Source organism: Mixophyes fleayi, chromosome 3 (genome assembly GCF_038048845.1).
Source record: "Mixophyes fleayi isolate aMixFle1 chromosome 3, aMixFle1.hap1, whole genome shotgun sequence".
Lineage (NCBI taxonomy): Eukaryota > Metazoa > Chordata > Amphibia > Anura > Limnodynastidae > Mixophyes > Mixophyes fleayi.
Window position 1 is genome coordinate 145603551 of NC_134404.1, and position 24657 is coordinate 145628207.

Consider the following 24657-nt stretch of genomic DNA (forward strand, 5'->3'; position numbering starts at 1 on the left):
TATATATATATATATATATAAAACTTAAAATCACTGAAAGCTTACAATAACTCAATCTGCATTCATCTGCATAACACATGTAATTGAGTTAATTCGTAAAACACTTTAGAACACACCTGCTGATTTTCGGGGGTTTATACTATACATTGGACATATCACACATGTTACCTGTATCTACATTGAAAATCCTAATCATAAAAGAAAGGGATTCCACTCCAGTTTATTTTACATAAATGCTGCATAGAAGTAAATGTATATGAAGCATTTTCAATAGTTGGGTTACTGCTCCTTAAATATTGCATGTTATACTAATTGATTTTAACACTGCTTTCATCTATACTTTCCTTTAATTTTTCTAAATGATAGAATAGCTGTGAGGGACTAGCTTTAATGTTTAGTATTGACTGTAGGTCAGACTTTGAGAATAAGAGAGCAGTTCATATTCTCTTCATTAAACCGTACAAATCTTTTCAAATTTATTGTGGGTTATTCTTAGAAAATACAAGGATTAATCTTAATTAAAAAATAATCAGTGACTGCTTTTCCTGTCAGATTTACAAATGACGGTGGATTAAACTTTATGTAACAATTGTCATAAACACCTGCAACAGCAAAAACGAATATTAAAAAGATGAAAATGTAGAATAAAAAAGAATTAAGAATAGATTAGGTTTTTCAAAAACTAATACAATAGCTCACAATTCAATATGCTTTAATGGAGTGGTAACAGTTTTGTGTGTTTTGGTGATTACAGTTTATATTGCTTATCATTTTAATTTTAAAAAAATACTTTTCTTAATTGTGTCTTGTACAGGGGGATTAATATACTAAATATAGCATTTTTAATAGTGTTACACCTCTGAACATGCTAAATGTAAACATAGTGGTTTATGCAGTCTCTCATACTTTCATCCTCTGGTCTGGTTATAGGCCCAGGTGCATAATGTCCAATGAAACCAGACCTGTTCCCTTCCACTATCCACTGCCACCAAGCTATTGTATTGTGAGAGGCTTATTGCACCTAAGATTCCCAAACATTGGAATGGGATGAGGAAATAATGTGACAGACACAAATAATGGCACTATCATGGAGTTTAGCTGGCCTTGTGTTAGCTTCACTCTTGTAGAAGCTAGATAAAAAAAAGTGTAACATAAATATAAAGATATATTAATCTCACAATATGTACATACGACATATATAATAAAAAATATCGGATTAGTGTGCCTATGCATTCTTGCACATAAACAGGTTTTATTGATTGTTCAAAAAGTATTATTATATTACTGTAGTTGATTTGTAAGGCAACACAGTGCTCCGCAGTGCTGGACAGTGGGGAAAGCACAGCATACATAATGTAAAACAAGGATACACAAGGTGGAAATGATAAATGTGAAAATGAAGGGGAGGATGGACACTGCTCATAAGATTTAAAATGTAGAGGAAAAAGGGCAGAGCTTAGAGAAGAGGAGCGAATATTTTTCAAAGTGGAGATTGAGACAGCGAGGGTGTACCAGTGTGAGTAGTATAGGTGGGAGTAGGGCAGGCTTTAATAAAGAGGTGGGTTTTCAGAGAGCATTTAAAGATTTGAAGCCTAGGGAAGAGTCTGAACAGGCTTTGTAGATAATTCTGTACGTGGTCAATGGCATGGCAAAGGTCTTGTAGGTGTCAGAGAGGAGGCAAGGCAAAAATCATAGGTATGCATTTAAGGACATGAGGAAAGGTATTTTGATATGAGGTTTGAGATGTATGAAGGTGTAGTATAGTTGAGGGCTTTGTAGGTGACAGTAAGTAATTTTGAATTGAATTTCAAAGGATGTGGGGAGCCAGAGTAAGGATTAGCAAAGTGACACGGTTGATGTGAAGAGCAATATCTAACAAAGATGGGTTGAAGTGGGGATTGATGTTCGAGGAGAAAGCCAAATAAGAAGAGACTGCAGTAATTGATGCGGGAGATAATTGGATAATAGTTTTAGTTCAATTTTGGGTAGGAGAAAGAATATTTCTTATAGCATTTGAGCTATAGGTTGTGTTTTGACTTCCATGGGGACGTAGTAAAGAGACAGTTGATCACAGATAGAAGAGAAGGGGAGGAGAGATAGGGGGGTAGTACTAGAGGCTGAATATCAACATGGGTATATTGAAGTTTTTTTAAAAAGTGTCCTGTGAAAGCAAGAAGCAAGTACTGGGCTCATATAATCCATCTCCAATATACTACAATATCAATTGATGTGAAATAGTCCTATGTATGAATAGTATAACCTCTTATCAATTTTATCTATAATGTTTTCTCAAGATATTTGTGTCTGCCTCTTTCACTTTAATGTAACTACATGTTCTTTATGAAGATACACTTTGAGTTGTCTACTTTGTAAGATCCGAATGCTACTATTTCATTTAGCAACAGATTATTTATTGTCTTTGTATGGCTTTCATAACCATTTTGATTTTAATATATGTGAAGTTAAGATTTTTGTTTCCTTCACATGTTTTAAATCTTCAATAATAACTTAAAGTAGTCATGCATTTTTAAAACTAAAGTCTGAGTTAAATACTATCTATACTGGCAATTTTTGATTTTAACATTTATTTTAAAAACTATATACAAGTATGTTTATGTTTTATATGTAGGACTCCAAGTGGCTCCTTAAGTCTTTAAGAAATAGTTCAAGTCTCAACTGGAGCATTTCAGACTTTCAAAGAAAGTCACAAGTCCAACCAGGAAAGGAAAGCTATAACTCTGTTCCTCTCTGCAAGTCAAGTTCAACGGTGGAGAATCACAAGGAAGGGCGAGCCAGTCCTGAGCAGGAAGCAGAGGAAATGGAAGATCAGTATGATGAGGTACAATATATTATTCTGTTAAAGTATTTCAGAAAGAGTGCCAATATGTATTTTGTAAAAGAACAGTCCAACCAGAAAGGAAGGATTAAAATAAATTTTTCATAGTAAGATTCTGCAGGTTGCAGACATACATATGATGACCTTGATGAAGCATGGCCTCTGTCTTACAGACAAATAGATTTGCTCTAATGTATAAGGGGTTTAAATGGGCTCCCACCTAAAATTAATTTTCCCTACCCCATCCACATTATTTTACCACCAGTCAGACAAAACCTACATATGGTAGTGTGCACGCTCAGTGCTTGGATTAGCTCCTGGTTGCAAACCCTTATTCATTCAGCATTTTGTAGAGTTTCTGGGTTCTGGATTCCCCAAACCTCTCTGTCATTTAGTTCATTATAATGTGATATATTATGATGCACACCAGGATCAGGACCCGGGGAAGTTCGGTCCTAGAAAGTCTGTGAAATGCTGTAAGCATAATAGTTTATAGTCATTACTGAGAACAGTACAGAACCGTCAATGGTATCTGTCTGAGATGGATCATTGTATTAAGTTAAGTATGACTAATTTGAACTGTTAAAGTAAAGTGCATTCTAAGGTGTGGGTGAAGTGGGGGCATAACTACATTTAGGTGGAGTCCCCATCATTTTCTAATTCTAGTTATTTTATTCCTTCACTTGGGCAGAGTATGAGAGATTCCTAAAATGTAGTATTACAAATAATAATATTTGTTTAAGTAAAATGTAAAAATCAAAAGTAAACAAATGCAGTTCTCAGCTTTTATAGAAAACGAAACATAGACCTTGAATATTAATATGTAGCCTAGAAGATGAGTAATATAGCATTTCAGGAGGACATAGATACTGAAATAGTTAGGATGTATTCTCCATGTATGAATAAGTATCAATAGTTTTTACATTTATTATATATTTTACGCAGTTTTGTTATGTTTTAGACTATTAGGTCACGTAGTTATGTTATATATCTACAGTCTAAGATGACCCACCTTCATGAATAAAATGATTCCCTATGGATACTTGTTCTTTATAAGGAAAAGATATTATAGGACTACATATACCCTATTATTTCATAATATTTTTCTCTTAAAATGTTTAGGAACCTATATCAAAATTTGATGGGAGCCTATCCGAAACTCAAAACAGTAGAAAGGAGGAGAGATGCCAATGGACATTTGTACCAGAAAACAATAAAACTACTAAACTGAAAATATTGTTGAAGAGCAATTGGAATCAACATAATTTACTGTCAGCCAGCAATGTTCCCTTGAAAAACAACAGACTCTCTGAGCCTTCAACCCATTTTCCTGCTCCTTCTCAAGCTCCACTGAAGGTACAATCTTTAGAATTTCATGTGTTATACCTTTAAATCAATTGTTCGCTATTGGACAACCCTTTTAATAGTAATTACCCCCCCCCCCCCCCTCCTTCCTCATAATGCAAATAGGGAGTTCCTGAAGCTCACTGCTCTGGAAGAATTAATCCATACAGTGTCTTCAAAAAATATTCACTACATGTGCTGCAGTGGAGGTGCTGTCGAGAATGAGCAAGTAATCATTCAGCTCCTGGCTTCAGATATAGGCATTTACCAGTGGGCTGCTCTCTTATTTACTTCATTGGGTGCAGGTCTAATTTGCTCATAATCCACATTGACGGTTGACCAGACTTAGCTTATACAGTTTTACTTGCCTTTTTTTCTTGCATAGTTGCAATGATTAAAAATCAGAAAATTGGGAAATGCATCTCTTGAACCAAAGTGTGCTTATCATTACAGTGAGCCAGAACATCAAAAAGTTTCCTCTTTTAATTAGAACTGAAAGATTCCCATACTTTTGTCCATCAGGATGCACAAATGAAAAAAACAGTAGGAATTGCCATAGAGTTGTTAGAGGCTGTAGGAAAGATCTTTTTCACCTTGAATTATAATTTTAATTTGTCTACTTTGCCTATTTAAAAACAGACTTAAATGGTTACTATGATGTAAAATGTCATTTAAGGTCGGTCCGAATGTATCACGTGACATCATCCAGCCAATCGAGGGGTTTTGATTCCAATCGTCAGTGTGTTTTAAATCAGCGTATAATATGGGCTGTGTAAAATGGGAGCACTAGGGTTAAGCATGAATAGTGGGGGGACCTCACGCTTTTTTTTTTTTTCAACTTTTATCTGTTCTTTACCATTTTAACACTGCCAGGGCAGTGTAACAGTGATGTGTTTGTACAACACGCTGCTATCAAGCAGCATGTTGTATCTGGCGTGTTTTGAAGCAAACTCTCCTGAGTTTGCTTACTCGCAGCTTTATACATTGGAGACTTGTATAGCTTCAGTGGCAAACAGTCGGGAGTTTGATCTCTGGCGATTTTGCAAGTAGCGATTTTGACAGAAGCAGAACTCTGGCGATTTTGCATGAAATCTCAGCTTCATACATCGGCGAGTTTCAACTCTCCCGAGAAAATCACTGGAGTTGCAAAATCACACTTTGATACATTTACCCCAGGACTGAAAAATATTGCAGTGGATAATCCAGAATGGTTAGTCTTTTTATTAAGATAATGTAATTCAATTTGAATATTATTAGACATTGGCGTGTTAGTGTAGTAATTACATTCTGAATACAGAAGAGAAAAGTCTGGAATTATATTGACTAGGAGCAAATTATAATAATTTAAACAAAAATAATAATACCTTACATAGACTATTATACATTGCATTGAACTACAACTCTGAAATAATAAAAATTAAATTAAATTTAACACAAATAACAGAATAGATAATTGCTAGAACTGTGTATATGCCTGGGAGTGTTTTCTTTCTTTTACACAATTAATTGCACCACCAAAGAGGGATCGGTGCTGTACCTTCATCTGTTTTGTGCTTTAGAAAGTGGCCCAGTGATGGCATGGTACCTAAATGCAGAGTCTATATTCCCTCTGACTTGTTTATATCTAACTTCCACCTGCACCTTGGTTATTACCCTCTTTTCCATTGTTTCTCTATACCCACATTGTTTCCCCTGTGTTTTATGTAGAGATTGATCTGTGGCCCCTTCTTGTTTGGTGAATGTTGTGGATGCATTTCTCACTAGCACCCACCTCTGATGCACCCTGCCACCCATTTTAGCTCTGTTGTTCTCTCTTCAAGTCCTCTTGGATAAACTGGCAAACAGGAGCCACTTTACGTGCAGGTTTGCACCAGTAGTGTTTATGAAGCACAATTGCAGCAAGACTAGTGGTGTGTACAGGTTTCAGTTGATGTAATAAAGAGCACCAGATCTTCTCTTTTGCTGACAGAAATAAGCCAGATAGCTTTATTTACAGTACATCACTAACAATATTGACTCCAGAATTTTTATTAATTACTTATAAATCATGTTGCAGCCCTGGGTACATGAGTAGTCATTCCTAAATGATTAGTTTACCATCCTGTCTCTTGCCTCTGCATCTAACATGATTGAGGTCACACCAGATTTCTCTCTCACACTGGCCACTGACAAACTCCTCTCTGGTCACTCTCAGTAAACTAACAAGTGCTACTTATGGTTATCTCTCATGGGTATGTCTATGAGCGAACACCCATGCTCACACAGCATGATTCTCTGATAGATCAGATCTGCATAATCCTACCCTGCCATCTCTACTGAGTTCACTCCCCAAATATCTGCTGCTTCTCCTCTCATATAGCCTCCTTGCTGGAACTTAGACATGCTTGGTCAGATAGAAGATGATCTGATTATAATCGGATGGCTAGTAACTCACACTCAACCAGACACTCATTACAAAAGTTCAGCTTTAACTCCTACACTGTAAGATTAAGCCCAACTTTCCTAGCCCCCTTTGGGGCTCCCGATTTGCTCCTTTAAAACACTCAGATGCCACCAAACTCTTCATCCAAGCCCCCTGGTTGCTGACATTATAGGGACATGTCTCTCTTTCTAGCTCTGAATGTGGCTTTACAGAGCTATAACTTTTCTATGTTTATTCCATCTCCTGTGTTTAGAAACACCATGCTGCGTCGTCCATGACTCTGTATGGCAGCTCTGACTGGGTACTGTCTGGGACCAAAATATTTTGCAGCACTATGATTGGGGTGGAAATTTTGTATGTTTGAAAATGTTCCTTATTTTGTTGGGTAACAACAAGAAACTGAAAAATCACAGCGCTTATAGATCAAATTCAAATATATAAACTGAAACATAATTAATCTGGGTAAGCCATGAATCTCTGCATCCACAATTTGTCACGATAAAATAATCAATTTTAATTAATAATAATAATCCCAATACAATATAAATAAAATATAGTAAACATTAAACTTACACTTCTACTGTACATGGTTAACTGTATAAAAAATATGTGCTGGCACATTTACATTATTATCATCTAATTATTCTCTCTGATTATTCCAAACACAGTACATATATACAAATTTCTCTATATACTCAAATATTATATGAAATGGAATCCACCATTGTCTCTGAGGTAAGAGTAGTTGGACAGTCTCCAATTTTATATATAAACTACAGTCACCAAATGCTGCAAAATTGCTAATTATATTTTCAAATGGGTCATAATATAAATATCCATAAAACATGTATAAGAGATACTTGTGACTTATTTCAAATGTCTCAAATGATTTTGTTGGGTGCTGTAAAGCTTTTAAACTGTGCAAATGATCATGAAACTTACATAGCCTATGATGGGAATTGGTAAAATGGAAAGAAGCATCTACTCTAAATGGCATGTGGATGGTACTTGGTGATGGCTCGACTTTAGTTAAGCTCAGTGCCCAACCTCCCACATGATCTTCTTATTAAAAGTACGAAGCAGTTAAAAATTTGTGACTATGGTAGGAGGTTACAGAGGGTGACATTACAAAATTGCTGGGCCCATTAAATGCTAAACCGCTGGACACACTGAGCCTTTAATAATTAGTATTAATAATAATGTGACCCTTTCAAATTTCTTCAGTTGATTGTTGTAGAAATTGGCATCTACAGCAAGAGGAGTGTATAACTTCTTAAACCAACTGAGGCTCCAGGTATGGTGCACTGGTGTTGAACATTGGTTTTTCAAAGCAATATCTTTTTTTTTTTTTTTATAAAGAATGCCATTACATTTCTAATCACTGCTGCTTATCAAACATATTCAAGACAAATTCTGGTAAAGATAGCAATTATATCAGTGAAACATTGATATGTTGTCATGAATAAAGTTGATAAGCAGCAGTGATCCAGTGTGTGCTGACATTCCTTAGTAACAGTTATACAAAGATACAGCAAAGCTCAAATCCACAGAGGAATCTGTGCTATATCAATTAGTTAAGAATTTCCTGTTGTGCTAAGTAACCTTTTTGGCAAAAGAACACTATGGACCTCATTTAAAGTTGGACAAAATTTCATCCAGAAAATTCCACTTTTCCTTACCACGCTGTAATGTTGATAATAGGATCTAGTGGTAATCTAGATTGGCGCTGGCCGACCAGAGGTGTGAAGTCTAACGAGCTCCCCGGTATTCAGCAAGAACCACCGTAAGGCGGGATGGACTTAGCTGCCGAGAACTCGCAGTTCGCAGTCAGGGCTGCCATCAGAAACTGTGGGTCCCAGTACTAATTAATCCCCCACAGTTAATGTCCCCCTCTCCCCCCCCACAATTAATGCCCCCCCACAGTTAATGTCCCTCTCCACTGCCCACAGTTAATGTCCCCCTCTCCCCCCCAATCACAGTTAAGGTCCCCCTCTCACCCCCAATCACAGTTAAGGTCCCCCTCTCCCCCCCACAGTTAAGGTCCCACTCTCCCCTCCAATCACAGTTAAGGTTCCCTTCTCCCTCTCCCCCCCTCCACAATTAAGGTCCCCCTCTTCTCTCCTCCCTCCCTGTCTCCACAGATCAGGTCCCCCAGGCTCTCGCTGTTCTCCCCTCCCACAATTATGGTCCCCCAGGCTCTCCCCCCTTCCTCCACAGTTATGGTAACCCAGGTCCCCCGGGCTCTCCCTCTCCCCCCCCTCAAAAAAAATAATAGCTCATTAACTTACCTTCTCCTCCGCGATGCTGCAGCTCTGCCTCCCGGTCACTGATACACTGGGAGTGCGGCGTGCGGTGATGATGTCACCGCACCACGCTCCCAGCCTATCAGAGTCAGGGAGGCAGAGCTGCAGCATCGCGGAGAAGGTAAGAAAAAAAGGGGCAGCACGGTCGGTGACTGCGGGGCCCAGACCATCCAGGGAGTCTGGACAGATGGAAAGGTCTGTCCGGGCCCCCTAGTCTGTCCGGGCCCCTCACAGCAGTACTGGCTGTACCCCCCTGATGGCGGTCCTGGTCGCAGTACACTTGTCTGCCCCCAGATGTAGCACTACTGGAGATTAAGCAAGTAATAGTAGTAGAGAGTGGGAAGGAAATCTTGTAGTCAGACAAGCCAGATCTGATATACAGTCAGAAGGCATGGTACAAAATCAGCAGACAGTTTCAGAGTGAGTAGAGTCCAGGTTCGGTATATGATCGGGCGGCAGAGGCAAAATCAGAAGGCAGAGTACAAGGTCAGAATAGCCGGGTCTGGTACACAAGGAGTCAGCCGCGGATAATCAACAAGCCAGGTTGGTAAACGAATGCAGGCGAACCAGTATTGTCAAACAGACAGCACTGGTACACAATCCACGAAAAGAATAGAGCCAGGAAGCATACATGTTGCTCTGACACTTACCGAGTATCAGAGTGAAGATTAAATACCCTAACAAGTTTGAATTCCCCACCCCGAGTTCTGGTCATGTAACCGCCGATACCCGGAGGTTCAGCTCCAAGAGCAGAGAGAACCGGTGCTGAAGCGTGTAGCGGTAAGTCTGTAACACACGCAAGCAGAAGGGGATTGTCAGATTATATATTTATTTTGCAAATTTTTATACACATAAAATTGGCAGCCAAATTCCTTAAATTTGTATTCTGCAGTCCTGCAATTAGCCAAGAAGGCTGCTGGGGAAAATAAATAATGACATGAAAAAAGCGAGAAACTTACCTTTGTTTCTGCATGTTCATGATGTTTCTCCCTTGGGCATCTTGTTGTGGAATGTGGGAGATGTGATAGTCTGTGGGAGTGAGCTAGGTATGTGCAGACCTAAGCAGAACAGGAGTGCTCTCAGCCTGGAAAGAAGAGCCACATTTGGGGATGCTGCAAAGCATGGTTGTATGTCACAATAAACACCTTTTAAGAATGATCTCTGAACATCATTTAACTGATTCCATCATATAATATAGACAAAACCTATTGGCAAGAAGGGAGCATACATGTCAATCCAATTTATTTTTTTTACTTTGAACTATTGATGACACTCAAACAAAAGAGGAGTTGGAGGACAATTCTTAAACTAAAAGCAATTTATTTCCACTGGTTTGAGTTGCAAGACATAACAATGCTTTGTGACAAATAGATTCTTTAAGAAGGACACCATGTATATCTTTACAGACACCTTGTAGTTTATTGCGAGGGGTAACCACAGCAAAAACTCTAGAATGACAGGAACCTGGCAATGGACGCTTAGGATGGGTACCAGAGACAATGAAACAATGACTTTTATTAGTAGATTCTCAACATGATTATTATGTTCACACTCTGCCGAGGGAAATAACTTTGTCCAGACATTTTGATATGTGGAGATATAAGTCCAGAGGTAGTGTTCAAGGATCTATTCAATCTTATCACTCTGTCTATTAGGTCAGTAGAAGAAACATCATGATCATCATCTTAATTTATTTATATGGCGCCAGAAAATCTGCAGTACCACAAAAACAATAAAAAATACAGATAAGTAAAGGACAAGCTAAACAATAGAATGAGGAAAAACCAATAAAAGAGACTATAGAGAAAGCTACATAAGATGACACAACTAGAACAAAGAAAACATTACAAAGAGGATGAGGAGATAGGAAGTCGAGAGTGCCAAGCTTGTGGTAGTTAACATAAAAAGAATTAAGGTAGTAAAGTAAACATCCAGATTTAAATCTAGCTATTCAAAGAAGGTCCTCAAGAATTTGGAAGCAAATTGTTGCCCCAATTCAGACGCTATATAAAGAGGAAGGCAGTGAAGATGGAAGACCCTTTGACAGACAGTCTTGTGTGGAGAGAAGCAGATGGCAAGTCCCTGAGACATCTTAGAAAGACTATTTACAATGATCTAAATGCCTGTGAAATAATTTATTGGAAGATAAGTAACAAAGTCCATAGCAATATACGTTCATAGTTAGCTGGAACATGAAGAGGAAAAAGAGGACCAGCAGAAACTTGATAAAGATTCTTATTTTGGGCACAAGTAGAACAAGTTAAGACAAATGATATATATATAAAAGCCTAGCGGCGTGTGTTAGTCTGTGTGTGAAAAAAACAAAAACAAGCTGCAGCGCCACCTGCTGGGCGGAGTTATACACTGACCTACTAAATTCTTAGCATTATCTAATACATAAAAGTAAAAGCCTAGCGGCGTGTGTGAGTGCTCAAACTCATTTTCGTGAGGTAATTTTACCTCATGAACACACATGTGTAGCGGCGTGTGTTAGTGTGTGTGTGTGGAAAAAACTATTTTCTCAGAAAGGACTCATCCAATTGACCTTAAATTTGGTATACTGACATTATTTGACAAAAAGAATAGTGAAGTCAGTTAACTAACATCATCCCCCCTTTTCCCCGTGGGAGGGGTAGTAAAGGCTAAATTTACGAGTTGAGGGGTCAAACTCATTTTCGTGAGGTAATTTTACCTCATGAACACACTTTAAAAAGGGCGCTTGCGTCGGGAAGTAACGCTCTTCCCCTGAGGAGGCCTGGGCTAGGCCCAAATGCATGACAAGAACCTTTTTAAGACCTTAAGTAGCTTGATTTGACTAGAATGCATGAGTATCATGCACGGGTTAACTTGTATTACATATTTGTTTAAATTGGGCCTTTAATCAATGAAGGGTTTCTAATGCCAGGATGACTAGTGAATAAACCCCATAGAGGTGCGAGGAAAATTGAGCGGAGATTTTAATGTAGTAACGGTAAAAATGTGCATTACATCGCTGCTAATTGAATCCCCCCCACGTAGTGTAATATGTTTTAAACATGTAGTGTGATATCACACATCACAGCAGTAACATGAGCACTCCATATCAAAGAATGTATAAGAATACACATCAATTCCTGATGTGAGCATGCTATAGGGAGTAACCAATCACCTTAACAAAAAAAGTCTTATAAGCTGAATCAAATTTCTATCACGACTTGTGAAAAAAGTTTTGTCTGGACAAATTCCCCTTTGTAAATGCGCTTACTTCAGATCAAGAGGTTATTTCGCATATCAATATTGAAGAATCCCCATATCCATATAATGCATTTGAAGGGGTTCAGTCACACTCTCATGCAGGTAGTGTATTTACAGAACAGAAAAGGTAGCACACAGTGCAATACCTAAAAAGCAGCCTTATTCAATAAAAACAAAAGAGAGCATCTACTAAAAATCAAAGATATGATATCTGCAAATATAAATCTATATGGACTGGCCACCTACCAGAGTTTGCAGATAACAAAGTCCTCAGCAAGTTCTTTTAAAATGGGTAACCAATATAGCTGTGGAACAGACACTGGCATAAAAGGACAGTCCGAAGGTATACAGGAGATTGGCGCCAAAGTGTTTCAACCCTCCTGGATCTTTTTCAAGGCATATCACATCTGGAGTTAAAGGTGCTCTTTCATAGTGTCATATTCAATTAATAAAAATTATGCAAAATAACTAAAAATATATACATAATAAAATAATCTTTGATCCTTTGATCTTAACATAGGCATAATTGACTTGTAATCAAGAAAATTAACACTAACACACAAAAGACGGTCCTGAGAATGTAAAAAAAAAGGCCCCAATCATGTGACCTTCACTGTCAAATCAAACACAATGTGTATTAAAATTATGTGTTTGCTATGCAGTTTGATTACATATTCATGCATAGCAAACACTCCTGATAAAATCCTGCATTCATGTAATATATGTAAACAAAACATGTCATCTGCTTGTGTCTTGTAATGTCCAATCACTATGCTTTCAATACAAGAAAACCCATGACCTATTAATGTAATGATTGTTTTTATCTTGAATAGTGTGCCCAAATGTGGACACTTAATACAAACAATAAAACAATATTGTAAATATGCACAATTATAAACGATAAAATAAAAAAGTCGTCACAATGCATTATAGAAACCAATGTAGTTCAAAATCGACATTTAATCCATTTGGAGTTGATTGTATTCTGTCTATGAATCAAACTCATCTCCATTTTAGCCAATTTGGTGTTGATGGGCCTGATTCATTAAGGAACTTAGGCAAGCAATTTCTTACTTACTGGACAAAACCATATCAAAATGATAGGGGTAAAAATTAGTTTTCTGTTTTGCACATAAGTTAAATACTGACAGTTTTTTCACGTAGCACTCAAATATCAACTTTTAATGTCAGTGTACAAATAAGCTATCAGGTATTTGTGTGCTACATGACAATACAGCCAGTATTTAACTTATGTGTAAAATAGAAAACTAATTTTCACCCCTTTCATTTTGACATGGTTTTGTCCAGGAGACTTAAATAAGAAATGTCTTGCCTAAGTTCCTTAATGAATCAGGCCTGATATCTTTATCCATCCAATCTGATTCAATCTTCGTAATTCCCTAAAGTTGTGTCAGGCATTTTTCTGACCATTTATGGATTTCCTTAAAGTGATTGGCCAGTGGGTTGGTTAAAATACCTTTGCTACTGTTATGCTGTACAAATGTACAGACATGCATATTTTGAGTGGATGTGTTGTGCACCCACATAATATTTACCACATTTACTTTTAAGTAAATAAATATAATTCTTCATGTGGCAAGTACTAAATTGGTTGATGGTATGTTTATGACCCTGAAATTCAAATTCAGTTATTTTTGTAATTGGATTCTTTAGTGCAGTGTTCTTACACACTCCACACCTGGGAAGCCCTTATATGTTTATTGTACCATCTGCTTTCTTTTCTACCAAAGCACCCCTTACAAGTCTCTCTCTTGAATTTTTTGTACCTTACTATAATTTTTTTATCTGGGGGGGAAAAATTAATTATATAATCGTTTTTTAAATTTTCCCAATGTTTTACTTTCTCAATTTCCTTGTCTTGGAAAATGTATCTGGTGATAAAGGACCATTCCATGTTATTCTTTTTTTACTACTATCTTTTTCTTTCTTTACAAAACGTTTTCTATCTAATTTCATAACTTTATTCTTTGCTTCTCTACTATTTTAGTATTTCCTTTTTATCTCAAATTCATCTGCTAATTTTTCTAGTTGGACTTGGAATTCAGAACTTTCTGTACAATTTCTTCTATGGTAGACTACTTGTCCATATGGTATATTGTTTAACCATCTACGATGATGTTATATTTTATATAACAATATAGAAGAATTGAGTCTGTTGGTTTGCTGCACGTCTTTGTCTGAATGCAACCAACTTTGATATAGATGGTTAAATCTGGAAAATTAACTTTGATTGTACTAATATCAAAAGTGAAATCTATATTGGACTGATTTTGATTTAGATAATTGCAGCAGCAATCAAGTAATTCCTTCTCTCCTCTTCATGTGAAAAAATTATAATTTATATATCGATACCAGTTTATATTCTGAATGTTCTCCTTTTATTTTATAGTTGTTTTTGCTGTATGTTATATGTTATCTTTATTAATTTATTTTATATCCTGTAAGCATTGTACTCTTATTTTTTTACATATGTTATATTTTCATAAGATGTTCTTTTTGCACTAAACAAATCCATAGCCTGTTTAGAAGAGATGGATTAATTGTCTGTGTTAACCCCTTAAATGCATGTGTGGAAGTTAACTCTTTTAGCTATCAGAATGCAGAGTGCATACAATTGATTAATTAAGTTAGAGGCTTATATTGGCCTTAAAACTGACGATGGTGGCAGCTGCAAGTGTGCACGGAAGGGTGTCTGTGTAGGGGAGTGATCCACTTAGATCTGTAGCCAATAAAATAGGTGAGGTGAAAGATTACTAGAATTCTGTGTGACCCCTTAGCGTCACAGGTATGCTGAGTGCGGCTTGTGACAGGCTAAAGTTAGCGAGGAGTAGTTCATTGAGAAATTAGAGGTGCTAATTTAATATATCAGGACTCAGGAACAAACTCAGACAAAACTGAACTGATTTTATATGACGGCCACCTTTCCCATTCACTGGGCCCTCAACACTATGGAACACTGTACCCCTCTCTGCTGCATTAAATATATACAAATTACCATATCCTAATACTAATTTTTACATTCGCTTGATACTCTGGAGTAAGTTAGCTGTAAACTCAAACATTTCTTACTTTAAACCAAAAAGAGGTGTGAGTCATGTATACAAAGCTAAATTTCTGTTTTCTGCATCGGAAGCGTGAAAAGCTGTATTCTCTCTTTATTGATGAACCTTACTGAACTACTAGTACAAAGTTTGATTGAATTCATGAGATGAAAAAAGCACTGCTTTTGAAACATGTTTTTAAAGAATGTTTCTGATTTTGTTTGTTCTTACTGTTTATTCTACCCACGTAATTATATGTACAAAGCTCACCTATTAACTTACCAGCATTTCTGAACTGTACAGTGATAGGTAAGGAAAATGTAGAATCGGTCATTATTGCAAAGATTCTCAAATCTTCTGGGTTTTCACAGATGATTAAAATAGTAGCAATATAGGGATGAAAGTAAACTTAATTTTCTTACAGTACAGGCAGTAATATTGCTTAATGACTGAACACTATGATACATATCTTGTTTGCATTTTTTGTGCTATTGTTTACTTATTTCTTTAGAGAGCTGCAGAACATTGTCCCAATTCAACAATTTCTTTGCAGATGCATAAAAATATACTGTCAATGAAGGCCAGTGCAGTCTGGATTACAGGTCCTTAGAATCCCCTCAGACCATATGAAAAAAGGCCTTAATGCTGCAACTGTTTGTTGACATGCCTACATTGTAATCAATCTGGTAAAAATCCTTCTGGGTTAGGATATCATATACAGTTTTGTGATCTTATTATTCACACTGGAAAATATATCAAATTACATTTAAAAATGTCCCCAGTATCTGCCTTAACTGTACCTTGCATTTCCTACTCATCAAATTGTTTAGAAGTGCTCTTCATCTTGTCTGAATTATTTCTGATTCGTCATCCCACGTTGAATATATAATAGAAGAGCTACTAATAACATTCATAAATAGATATGTTAAAGTTTAAGGAGCTTATCAGAATGGAAGATATTAAAGGAAATACAGTTTTGTTTGTAGAGAGAGTTTTTCCTATATACAACAGATTTCTTGTCAGTGCATCCTCTCCTCATCCTGCCATGGCTGGTAATAGATAACTCACACAGCTGTGTAGTGAAACAGTTCATGTTCTATTAATGTATGGTAACTTTTACATAGATATCTGTAAATGTTATTGGCAGCTCTTTTCTGTAAGGTTAATTGTGTTTTAGGCTAAGTGGTCCTTTAAAGGCAGATATTGTGGAAACAGAATGGAATAGGAATATATATATACGGTATTGCAAAATGGCTCTAACCTAAAGTGGTATTTTGGTAAATTATTTTTTGACCAAATACTTTTTTTTTTACCTAAAATCAATTTTGGTATGTTTTTAAATACAGACAATTTAATATAACATGGTTAAAAAGCAAACTCCACTTTAGGGCCGGTGTTAGCATGTCTGGTGCCTGCCTGCAAAAAATTAATTTGCGCCCTCCTCTTTTATAAATTATTTGTTCATTCAATAATGCTTTTCTTCTTTTAGTACACATCATATAATAAACTTTCATAAAGAGAGTAATACAAATAAATACATTAAACGGCAAACATGTATTCTTATATGAATAATATCAATGAAGAAAATGTATTCTTTAATAAAATTAAAAAATTTTGGCAAATTAATTTGGTGAGCTAATTCATCACACTGTGCCCCCTTCATCATCACATTGTGCACCCTCTTTCATCACACTTTTGTCCAATCATCACACTGTAGCCCCCCTCTTTCATTACACTGTGCCCCCTTCATCAAACTGTGACCTCTTTCACCCCCCTTTATCATCACACTGTTTCACCCCCCTTCATTATCACACTGTTTCCCCACTCCACTTTCATTATCACACTGTTCCCCTCCCTTCATTATCACAGTTTCACTCCTTCATTATCACACTCCCCAACCCCTTCATTATCACACTGTTCCCACCTTCATTATCACCCTGTTCCCTGCCTTCATTATCACATTGTTTCCCCCTTTATTATCACTCTGCCCCCCTTCATTATCACACTGTTTCCCTGCCCCTCTTCATTATCACAGTTTCAACCCCTCTATTATCACACTGCCCCCCCCCCTTCATTGTCACACTGTCCCCACTTTCATTCTTGCACTGTCCCCCTCCCTTTGTTCTTGCACTGTTTCTCCTCGCCTACTTCGTTCTTGCACTATCCCCCCCTTCATTATTGCACTGTCCTCTTTGTTTTTACTTACCTTTCTATAATCTATTCCTCTCCTTCTCTTCCTCTTCTGTCTTCTTCTCTTCAGTGCTGCTCCATGTGTGGCTCCTCAGTGACAGTGTCAGGGCGTTAATGACGTCACACCTGACACTTTCAGTGAGCAGAGAACCACACATGGAGCAGGCTGGCGGGCGAAGCACCTCTCCGGCATTGCACGCCCCCCTCCCCGCTTTGCTTACCCTGCTTACCACCGACCCTGCTCCACTTTCAAATTTTTAAGCTGCAAGGGTCTACTTTGCACATATTTTTATGTCTTTTAGTGGGCTGGTGAATCAATTGACATTGATGTTGATATCAACTGTTTTATCTAAAGTATCCAACTACATCTGTATATGTATAAGATTTGAGCATATTTAAGACCTCACCACACATATGGACCTATGCTATTGCAGTTTATCATAATGGAGTTTTTTGATAAGACTCACTTATCAACACAAGCAATCTCAGAATTTTCTATGATGAAGTCCAATTTGCATTTATAACAAACAAATTGGTAACATATGGACTAAGTCTATGTAATTGAGAAGCTATAATAAAACTCTCAAAGGCAAAAAGCAAGATGCCTATTTCTAAAAGCAGTATAAGTATCTAAATTGTTTATTGCTTATTATTAAACTTGTTTAGGCAATGGGAAACAATTTTCACAAAATAGTAGATATGGAGCTGACGATTTTAAACTGACAGAAACACACTGTCATTCATATTTTGAATCAAACCACAACACTATGGTCATTCTATAAGCAACTATGGCAACAAAGGACTAAAAAAGAATCTGTCTTAAGAGGTGCCAATCAAGAATGATCAACAAATAGGAAGCGAGTGTGGGCGGCACCTTATCCTATATAGGAGGGCTATCACCCATACATTTATTCATTACAAACTGTTTCCTGATGAAGCCTGATAGGCGAAACGCGTAGGTACATTAGAGCATTACCGAAAACACATTTCACGAGATCCACCTACACTTTATGGAATCCTAAACTTTTACTTCAAGCCCCGTGTGGTTAGAATGCCGGCAAGAGTGCGCGCATGCGCCAAACATCTTTGGATATCACCGCTCTGCAAGGACCTGTGTATGGCCGTACAGGACCTTACTTGCAGTGAGAACTCCGGAGCAGCAGCTGTAGCAAGAATCGGAGATCAGAGGACCGGGTTACTCTGGGTAAATCACTGAAAAGTTAGTCTATGCAGCAGTGCATAAAGGACTCTGATTATCTGGCATGGGACAAAGTTCTGCAGACATTTCTGCCCAATAGCCAGACAAGACCAACCTTTCATTTCAAGCCCTGTGAGGTCATTTTATATCTGACATGGGACATAGCTATACAGCCAAATCTGCTCAGTAGCCAGACAAGACAATTCATTGGATGTAATACCCTACTATTTATATTCACCTGTAAAGCGGAGGCCATACACTTCCCCTGGACTATGGACACAAGACTTTCCTTAAAGTTATTTACTTACAGAAAACAACCCCGGTCCAGTGGATACTATGGCTCTGTTTGTTTGAACTGTATTTGTAAGCTTATACCAGCTCAAGTAAGAAGCAGACTATCTTACTACAATGTATGATAACATTTGGGGCTGTATATTGCAAGTTTTAACAAGGTTATAAAGGGACCCTGTAACCACTTTGTGTTTGTCTGTTTACTAATTCCAACTCAGTATAATGGAATCATGTTTTATCATTAAATGTGCTGCATGAACTGTACATTGGTTTAATTGTATCCCAAGGTTAAGGTATACTTATATACAATTTGTAACATACAATACCCACATCACTGCACCAGTGAGTAACTTTGATCTATATTAACTACTTGGGAACTGAGACTTGTTCCCCACATTCCTCCCACATGCTGCAATCCACACATAAGTAAACCAGCGCGGCCCCTTTCAACATATTAGATGGATCATTCTATATGCTCCGTTTCAAAAGGGCATGTAACACAATCTTGAAACTCTGATTTTGACTGTGACACCCTACCTGATCTGGTGATAACATAAGGTGTTTGTGATGGCTCATAATCCGTAGTTCCACCCGTAAATCCAAGTGGACAAGGTGACACTTGCCAGTCTAAGTTTGTAGGTTTCAATGCTTCTGCCAATGACAGCCATGCTGTGTAGGATTGAATGGTTGGGACAGCTGATATTAGTGTGTAAGCTGGAGTAGGTCCCTCAGGCACATGTAGGAGATGGTGTCTGTTCCAGATGTTTTGTTGTCCACCTGTATCTCATAGCTTGTTCGTTGTGGGGTCTCCTTTTGTACAGTAATAAGCCTTGTCATTTGCATGTTCTGACCTGGCATGAAAGGTGTCAGTCTCTGCGCAGACCTATCGTACCATGTCTTTACTAGTTTTCTTCTCTTGATTAATGCCGCTTGTGTCTGGGTTTCTAATTTTAGTTGAAGTCCTAGCGCAGCATGATAGCAAAAATGGCGCCAGTAATGGCAAATCATTTCTCTGCAGGTTTTGCTTAAAGAAGGCTGATTATATATCAATGCCATCACGTGTCCATTTCTCCAATAGGTGTTTAGCAGAGTACACTGCCCTCTCTGCTAAGCCATTAGATTTGAGAAATATAATTGGCTGCTAGTGACAATTTCTAAATCTCAAGTGTGTTCAAAAATTTTTAATTCTCTGCTCATGAATTGCATGGCATTGTCAATAATAAATTGTTGTGGGATGACAGGAAAAGAGTTGCTTAAGCTTTGTGATTGTACTGGTAAGGAAGGATAAATGATCAATTTGAAACCAGCCTGAGAATGAATCCTCCAATACTATGTGTTCTTCTCCTCTCCTTTAGAAAATGACCAACACCGTGAATGACCAAGGCATGTCAGAGATCTTATGCAAGTAGATAGGCTCTTTGGTTTTGTGAGACTTAAACTGAGTGCACATCAGGAAACCTCTGTTTCGATGTTGCCATAGATAGATGACCAGAATGTGGTCTCCATCGCTCTACAATTTGTGGTCTCCATATTGAGGTGTCCTTGATGAAATTGTTAGATGTAGTACTTTTGGAGATAGTATGATATGATGAACTTTAGATCTCACAGTAATTTTTCATCATGGCACAAAAAGGTGTATGTCATGTTGCAAATCTTTCAATGAATCCGGCCAGCTCTGTAACAAAAGTCCCAGGTTTGTTGTGTTTTAGACAAACTGCATCTAGTTCATGCTGAGAAGCATGTGCCAAGGTAGTGATGTGTGCTGACCCACATGTTTTGGTTTGAAAACGTGTTTGCGTTTTGGTTTTGTAACTGGTTTTGCCAAAAAACCAAGAAAGGTTTGGGTTTTGGATCTGGATTTAGTTAAAAATTGTCAAAAAAATAGTTAAATAATGTCATTGTGAGCGTTGTTTGCTCCTATAATACTATTTATAGCATTGACATTCTTTTCCAGTCATTTTTAGTCTATTTTCTAATGATCCCTTCACAATTGCCCCTATTGTCTCCAATTCTGGCCAAAGTCTGCAGTGAGCTTTCAGAATGAAGGATTTTTTAATTGTACCATTATTATTATTATTATTATTATCTTTCATTTATAAAGTGCTACAAAGGTTGCACAGTGCCGTACATGACACATACAGGAAGCAGTAATCCATAACACATAACATGATACATGAAGAAGAACAAAATAAAAAGACCAGACATGCTGAATGAATAAAAATACAGGTAACATGGTAATGTAGATAAAAGTATATGAGGGACAGTGAGTGAGAGTGATGGTAGTAATCAGCCTAAGCTTAAGAAAACATGGCTATCACCAACATGATGTCACTCACCGGAGTGTGAGTGCCTCCACTCTAATACGTGGTTCTCCATCTTTCCCGCTCACACCTGTGTGGAACCGCGGCCGTCCGCCATCCTGTCGCACTGGGCATGCGCAGGTCCCTTTAACAACTACACCTGACCACTAATGTGATTGATGGATCAATCACCCCTCCCTACTTAAGGCACCTGCAGCCTTAGGTAGTGCCCTGATCTTGAAGTCTCACTCCCAGTGAACTTCTATAGGTGTGTGCAGTTTCCAAACTGCTTCCAGCTCTACTCCTGTGTGCAGTTTCCAAACTGCTTCCAGCTCTACTCGTGTGTGCAGTTTCCAAACTGCTTCCAGCTCTACTCGTGTGTGCAGTTTCCAAACTGCTTCCAGCTCTACTCGTGTGTGCAGTTTCCAAACTGCTTCCAGCTCTACTCCTGTGTGCAGTTTCCAAACTGCTTCCAGCTCTACTCGTGCTTCAGCTTCCACGCTGCTCCCTGCTCAACTCAGCGGCGGTTCCCATACCGCTACAACGCTTCACTTCTCAGCTGATTCCGGATCTACACAACTGGGTATGCTTTTGACTATTGCCTATTGCTCGCATACCAGTTGTATCCATTGTTGTTTGCTGCACAGGGTACAAGTACCTATATAGACTGTGTTACTGCATTGCTTCATTTAGGACAAGCTTTCACTCAAGCTACGATATCTCCTCACGCTACTACTTAGCGTTATTGTGCATATCTGCTGTGACCAGCTTCTCCTCCCTGCAAGGCATCTACTCCAGACAGACTATTCATTGTGCCTTCCATCTCTGCCTCACAAGACATTGCTCTACTCGCGCTGTTTCCATACAGCCACAGTTTGCCTTTCAACTTCACTCTCCTGCACCTGGACAAGTCCTCATTCCTTCTCACAGCAGTGGTACAACTTGCTGCACGCAGACCACTGACTTCCCTGTTACCTACCCGCACCTGGACAAGTCCCCCTATCACAGCGATGGTACAACTTGCTATACGCAGACCACTGACTCGCCTATTACCTACCTACACCTGGACCAGACTCCTCACCATAGCGGTGGTACAACTTGCTGAACGCAGACCACCGACTACCCTGCTTCCTACCTGCACCAGTACTATTCTTCCCATCACTGCAGTGGTACAACTTGCTGTACGCAGACCACTGACTCCTTCTCTACCTACCATCACCTATCCACGTCCACTCCTCGTGTCTACATTATCTTCAGCCTCCAGTTTACTGCTCCAAGTCGCTGACTTTCCTCTAACCATAGCTGCAAGTCGCTGACTTCCTCAGACTATCTCTACTCTCCTGCTGTTTTGTCGCTTCAATCATTCACCTGCCTGCTTTGAGGTGCGTGCCATAACCCCGCCTCTCTAGCAGAGTTCCATCTGGTGAAACTCGGGTAAGCAACTCCTAGTGCCCGTGACAGTAAGATCAGGCCATGACAGACCCAGGATTGGAACCAACAGCTAAGGAGATGCTGCAGCATCTGATCACTCGGGTAGAACAACAGGATGTTCGGCAGCAACATCTGTTCCAGTGTTTCCAGACTCTGGCCACCCGAGGAGTTCCTCTACAAACTGTTTCAGCGACTGTTGAACCTCAAGCGCCTTCTCCTTCCCCAGTGCCATCCCAGGTGTCTACTGCTTCCACTCTACACCTGCCTACTCCCTCAAAATATGATGGAGATCCCAAGACGTGTAGAGGTTTTTTGAATCAGTGCTCTCTCCATTTCGAGCTTCAACCTCACCATTTTGCCACTCACCGTGCCAAGATTGCCTACCTCATTTCTCTGTTTTCCGGACAGGCTCTTGGGTGCTGCTGCTCAGCGGGCATGTGGACTGGCCCATTTAGCCATGGGCCCTTCTGGCATTTGCCAGAAGAGCCAGATGGCCAGTCCGGCCCTTAATATGGGTATAAGTATGCTCTAGCTATACGTTACTTGCTGTTTGCAGGCAGACAGAACACAGAATGCGCACATGCATATAAAGTCCCATCATAACACATGCACAAAAAAAATTCTTATGAAATGAATTTACAACTATTAATACTATAATCATTTCCAAATTTTTTTAGAATGTTTTTATTTAATTTCTTACATGAAATACATACTTAAGGCTGTTCTAAATGCGTACTGTACATAAAAGTTTTTATAGTTTCTGGCATGCATACGTGTCAGTCATCACTGTTAGTCAGCACTTACATCTGCCTTGTAGCTGGTGTAAGAAATATGGCTAAAAAACATGCACCTAAGAGATGCCCAGAGCTTGAATTGGATGAATGTGTGTGTCCTTGTTGTGTGTGTCCTTGTCCTTGGCATGCGCCTACTGTACATTACCTACGTGCATCCCCAATTACTTTCATTGGCTTGTGTCTGAAGATGAATCAGGCCCTATGTCTATACTTTCACAGTAAAGGTGTCTTGTGAGATCTTCAGTTTCAAGATTGTTTATTTTGTGTGTATGTTTCTTGGTGTGGCCATTGCTGCCTCCTGCAACATGCCTTGACCTACAGCACTTTGCATACTGGTTCCACTTTCTGTATGAATTGCAGCACTAGATGAAAGCTGGGCATTTATTTTCTTCAGGCTGGAGATGCCCATTGCAGTTTTAGCACTGTATGTGTTGAAATGGTTTGTATTTCATGAAGCATACTTCCACCTCTTTCTTCACTTCTCTTGTGCGCCTCTCAGATTGCTCATTGAGCATACATATATTAATGGGGGTTTCTAGAGCAAGTGCCTTTTCTGCAAATTTGTTTAGTATTATGTTTGCATGTTCTCTATTTTACCCCTCCTAATAAACAAACATGTCAGCTTTTTCCCCTGCCCAATGTTTAATGCTTAATGAACTGAACATAATACAGCAGCACTTATATTGTATATGGCAGAAGAATTATATCCTCTCTTATATACATTCCTATCTTTGTGCCACTGGCATTGACCTAATGACCAATATATTATATACATTACAAGTCCATTGAAAAAAGCCTGAGCACTCACAAAAAGTGTGTTCCTATTGGTCCAGTTACAGCAATTTCCATGTAATAGACCAATAACCAGCAACTACTGAGTAGCATCAGCTACAACTGTTTTGTTTTATGGAACTATTTTGTCAAAGTATTGGGAGGGAACCCAGAACACACCCTCTCATAGAAAATGTGCCCATGCTCCACCCCATATGCAAATTAGTGCTAAAAACTCTTAAGTGCAGAAAAAGTAAAGTTCAATCTGACTGGTGACATAGACAGAGATTTCCTTTGTAATAACATATGATAATACAAATGCTGTTCACAAAACATCATAAGAGGTCATCATTTCCACTACATGCTTGTCGATAGTTTTTCTAATTGTCATTATTTTAATTAAACTACAAAAGGTAATACTTATTTGCTAAAACTTAGTTCACTTTATTAGTATAAATCAATGAAAGACACATTTACTTTC

The 24657-nt window shown here is 38.4% G+C and overlaps 1 protein-coding gene across 1 annotated transcript in view; it reads left to right on the plus strand.

Moving 5' to 3' along the window:
- Positions 1 to 1814: 1814 nt before the first annotated feature.
- Positions 1815 to 24657, plus strand: part of LOC142142516 (uncharacterized) — a 43990-nt gene continuing 21147 nt past the window's right edge. The window contains exons 1-3 of the mRNA XM_075200402.1: positions 1815 to 1829; positions 2630 to 2839; positions 3959 to 4192. Coding sequence (XP_075056503.1) covers positions 1815 to 1829; positions 2630 to 2839; positions 3959 to 4192 — 459 coding nt within the window. The remainder of the gene's footprint in view (positions 1830 to 2629; positions 2840 to 3958; positions 4193 to 24657) is intronic.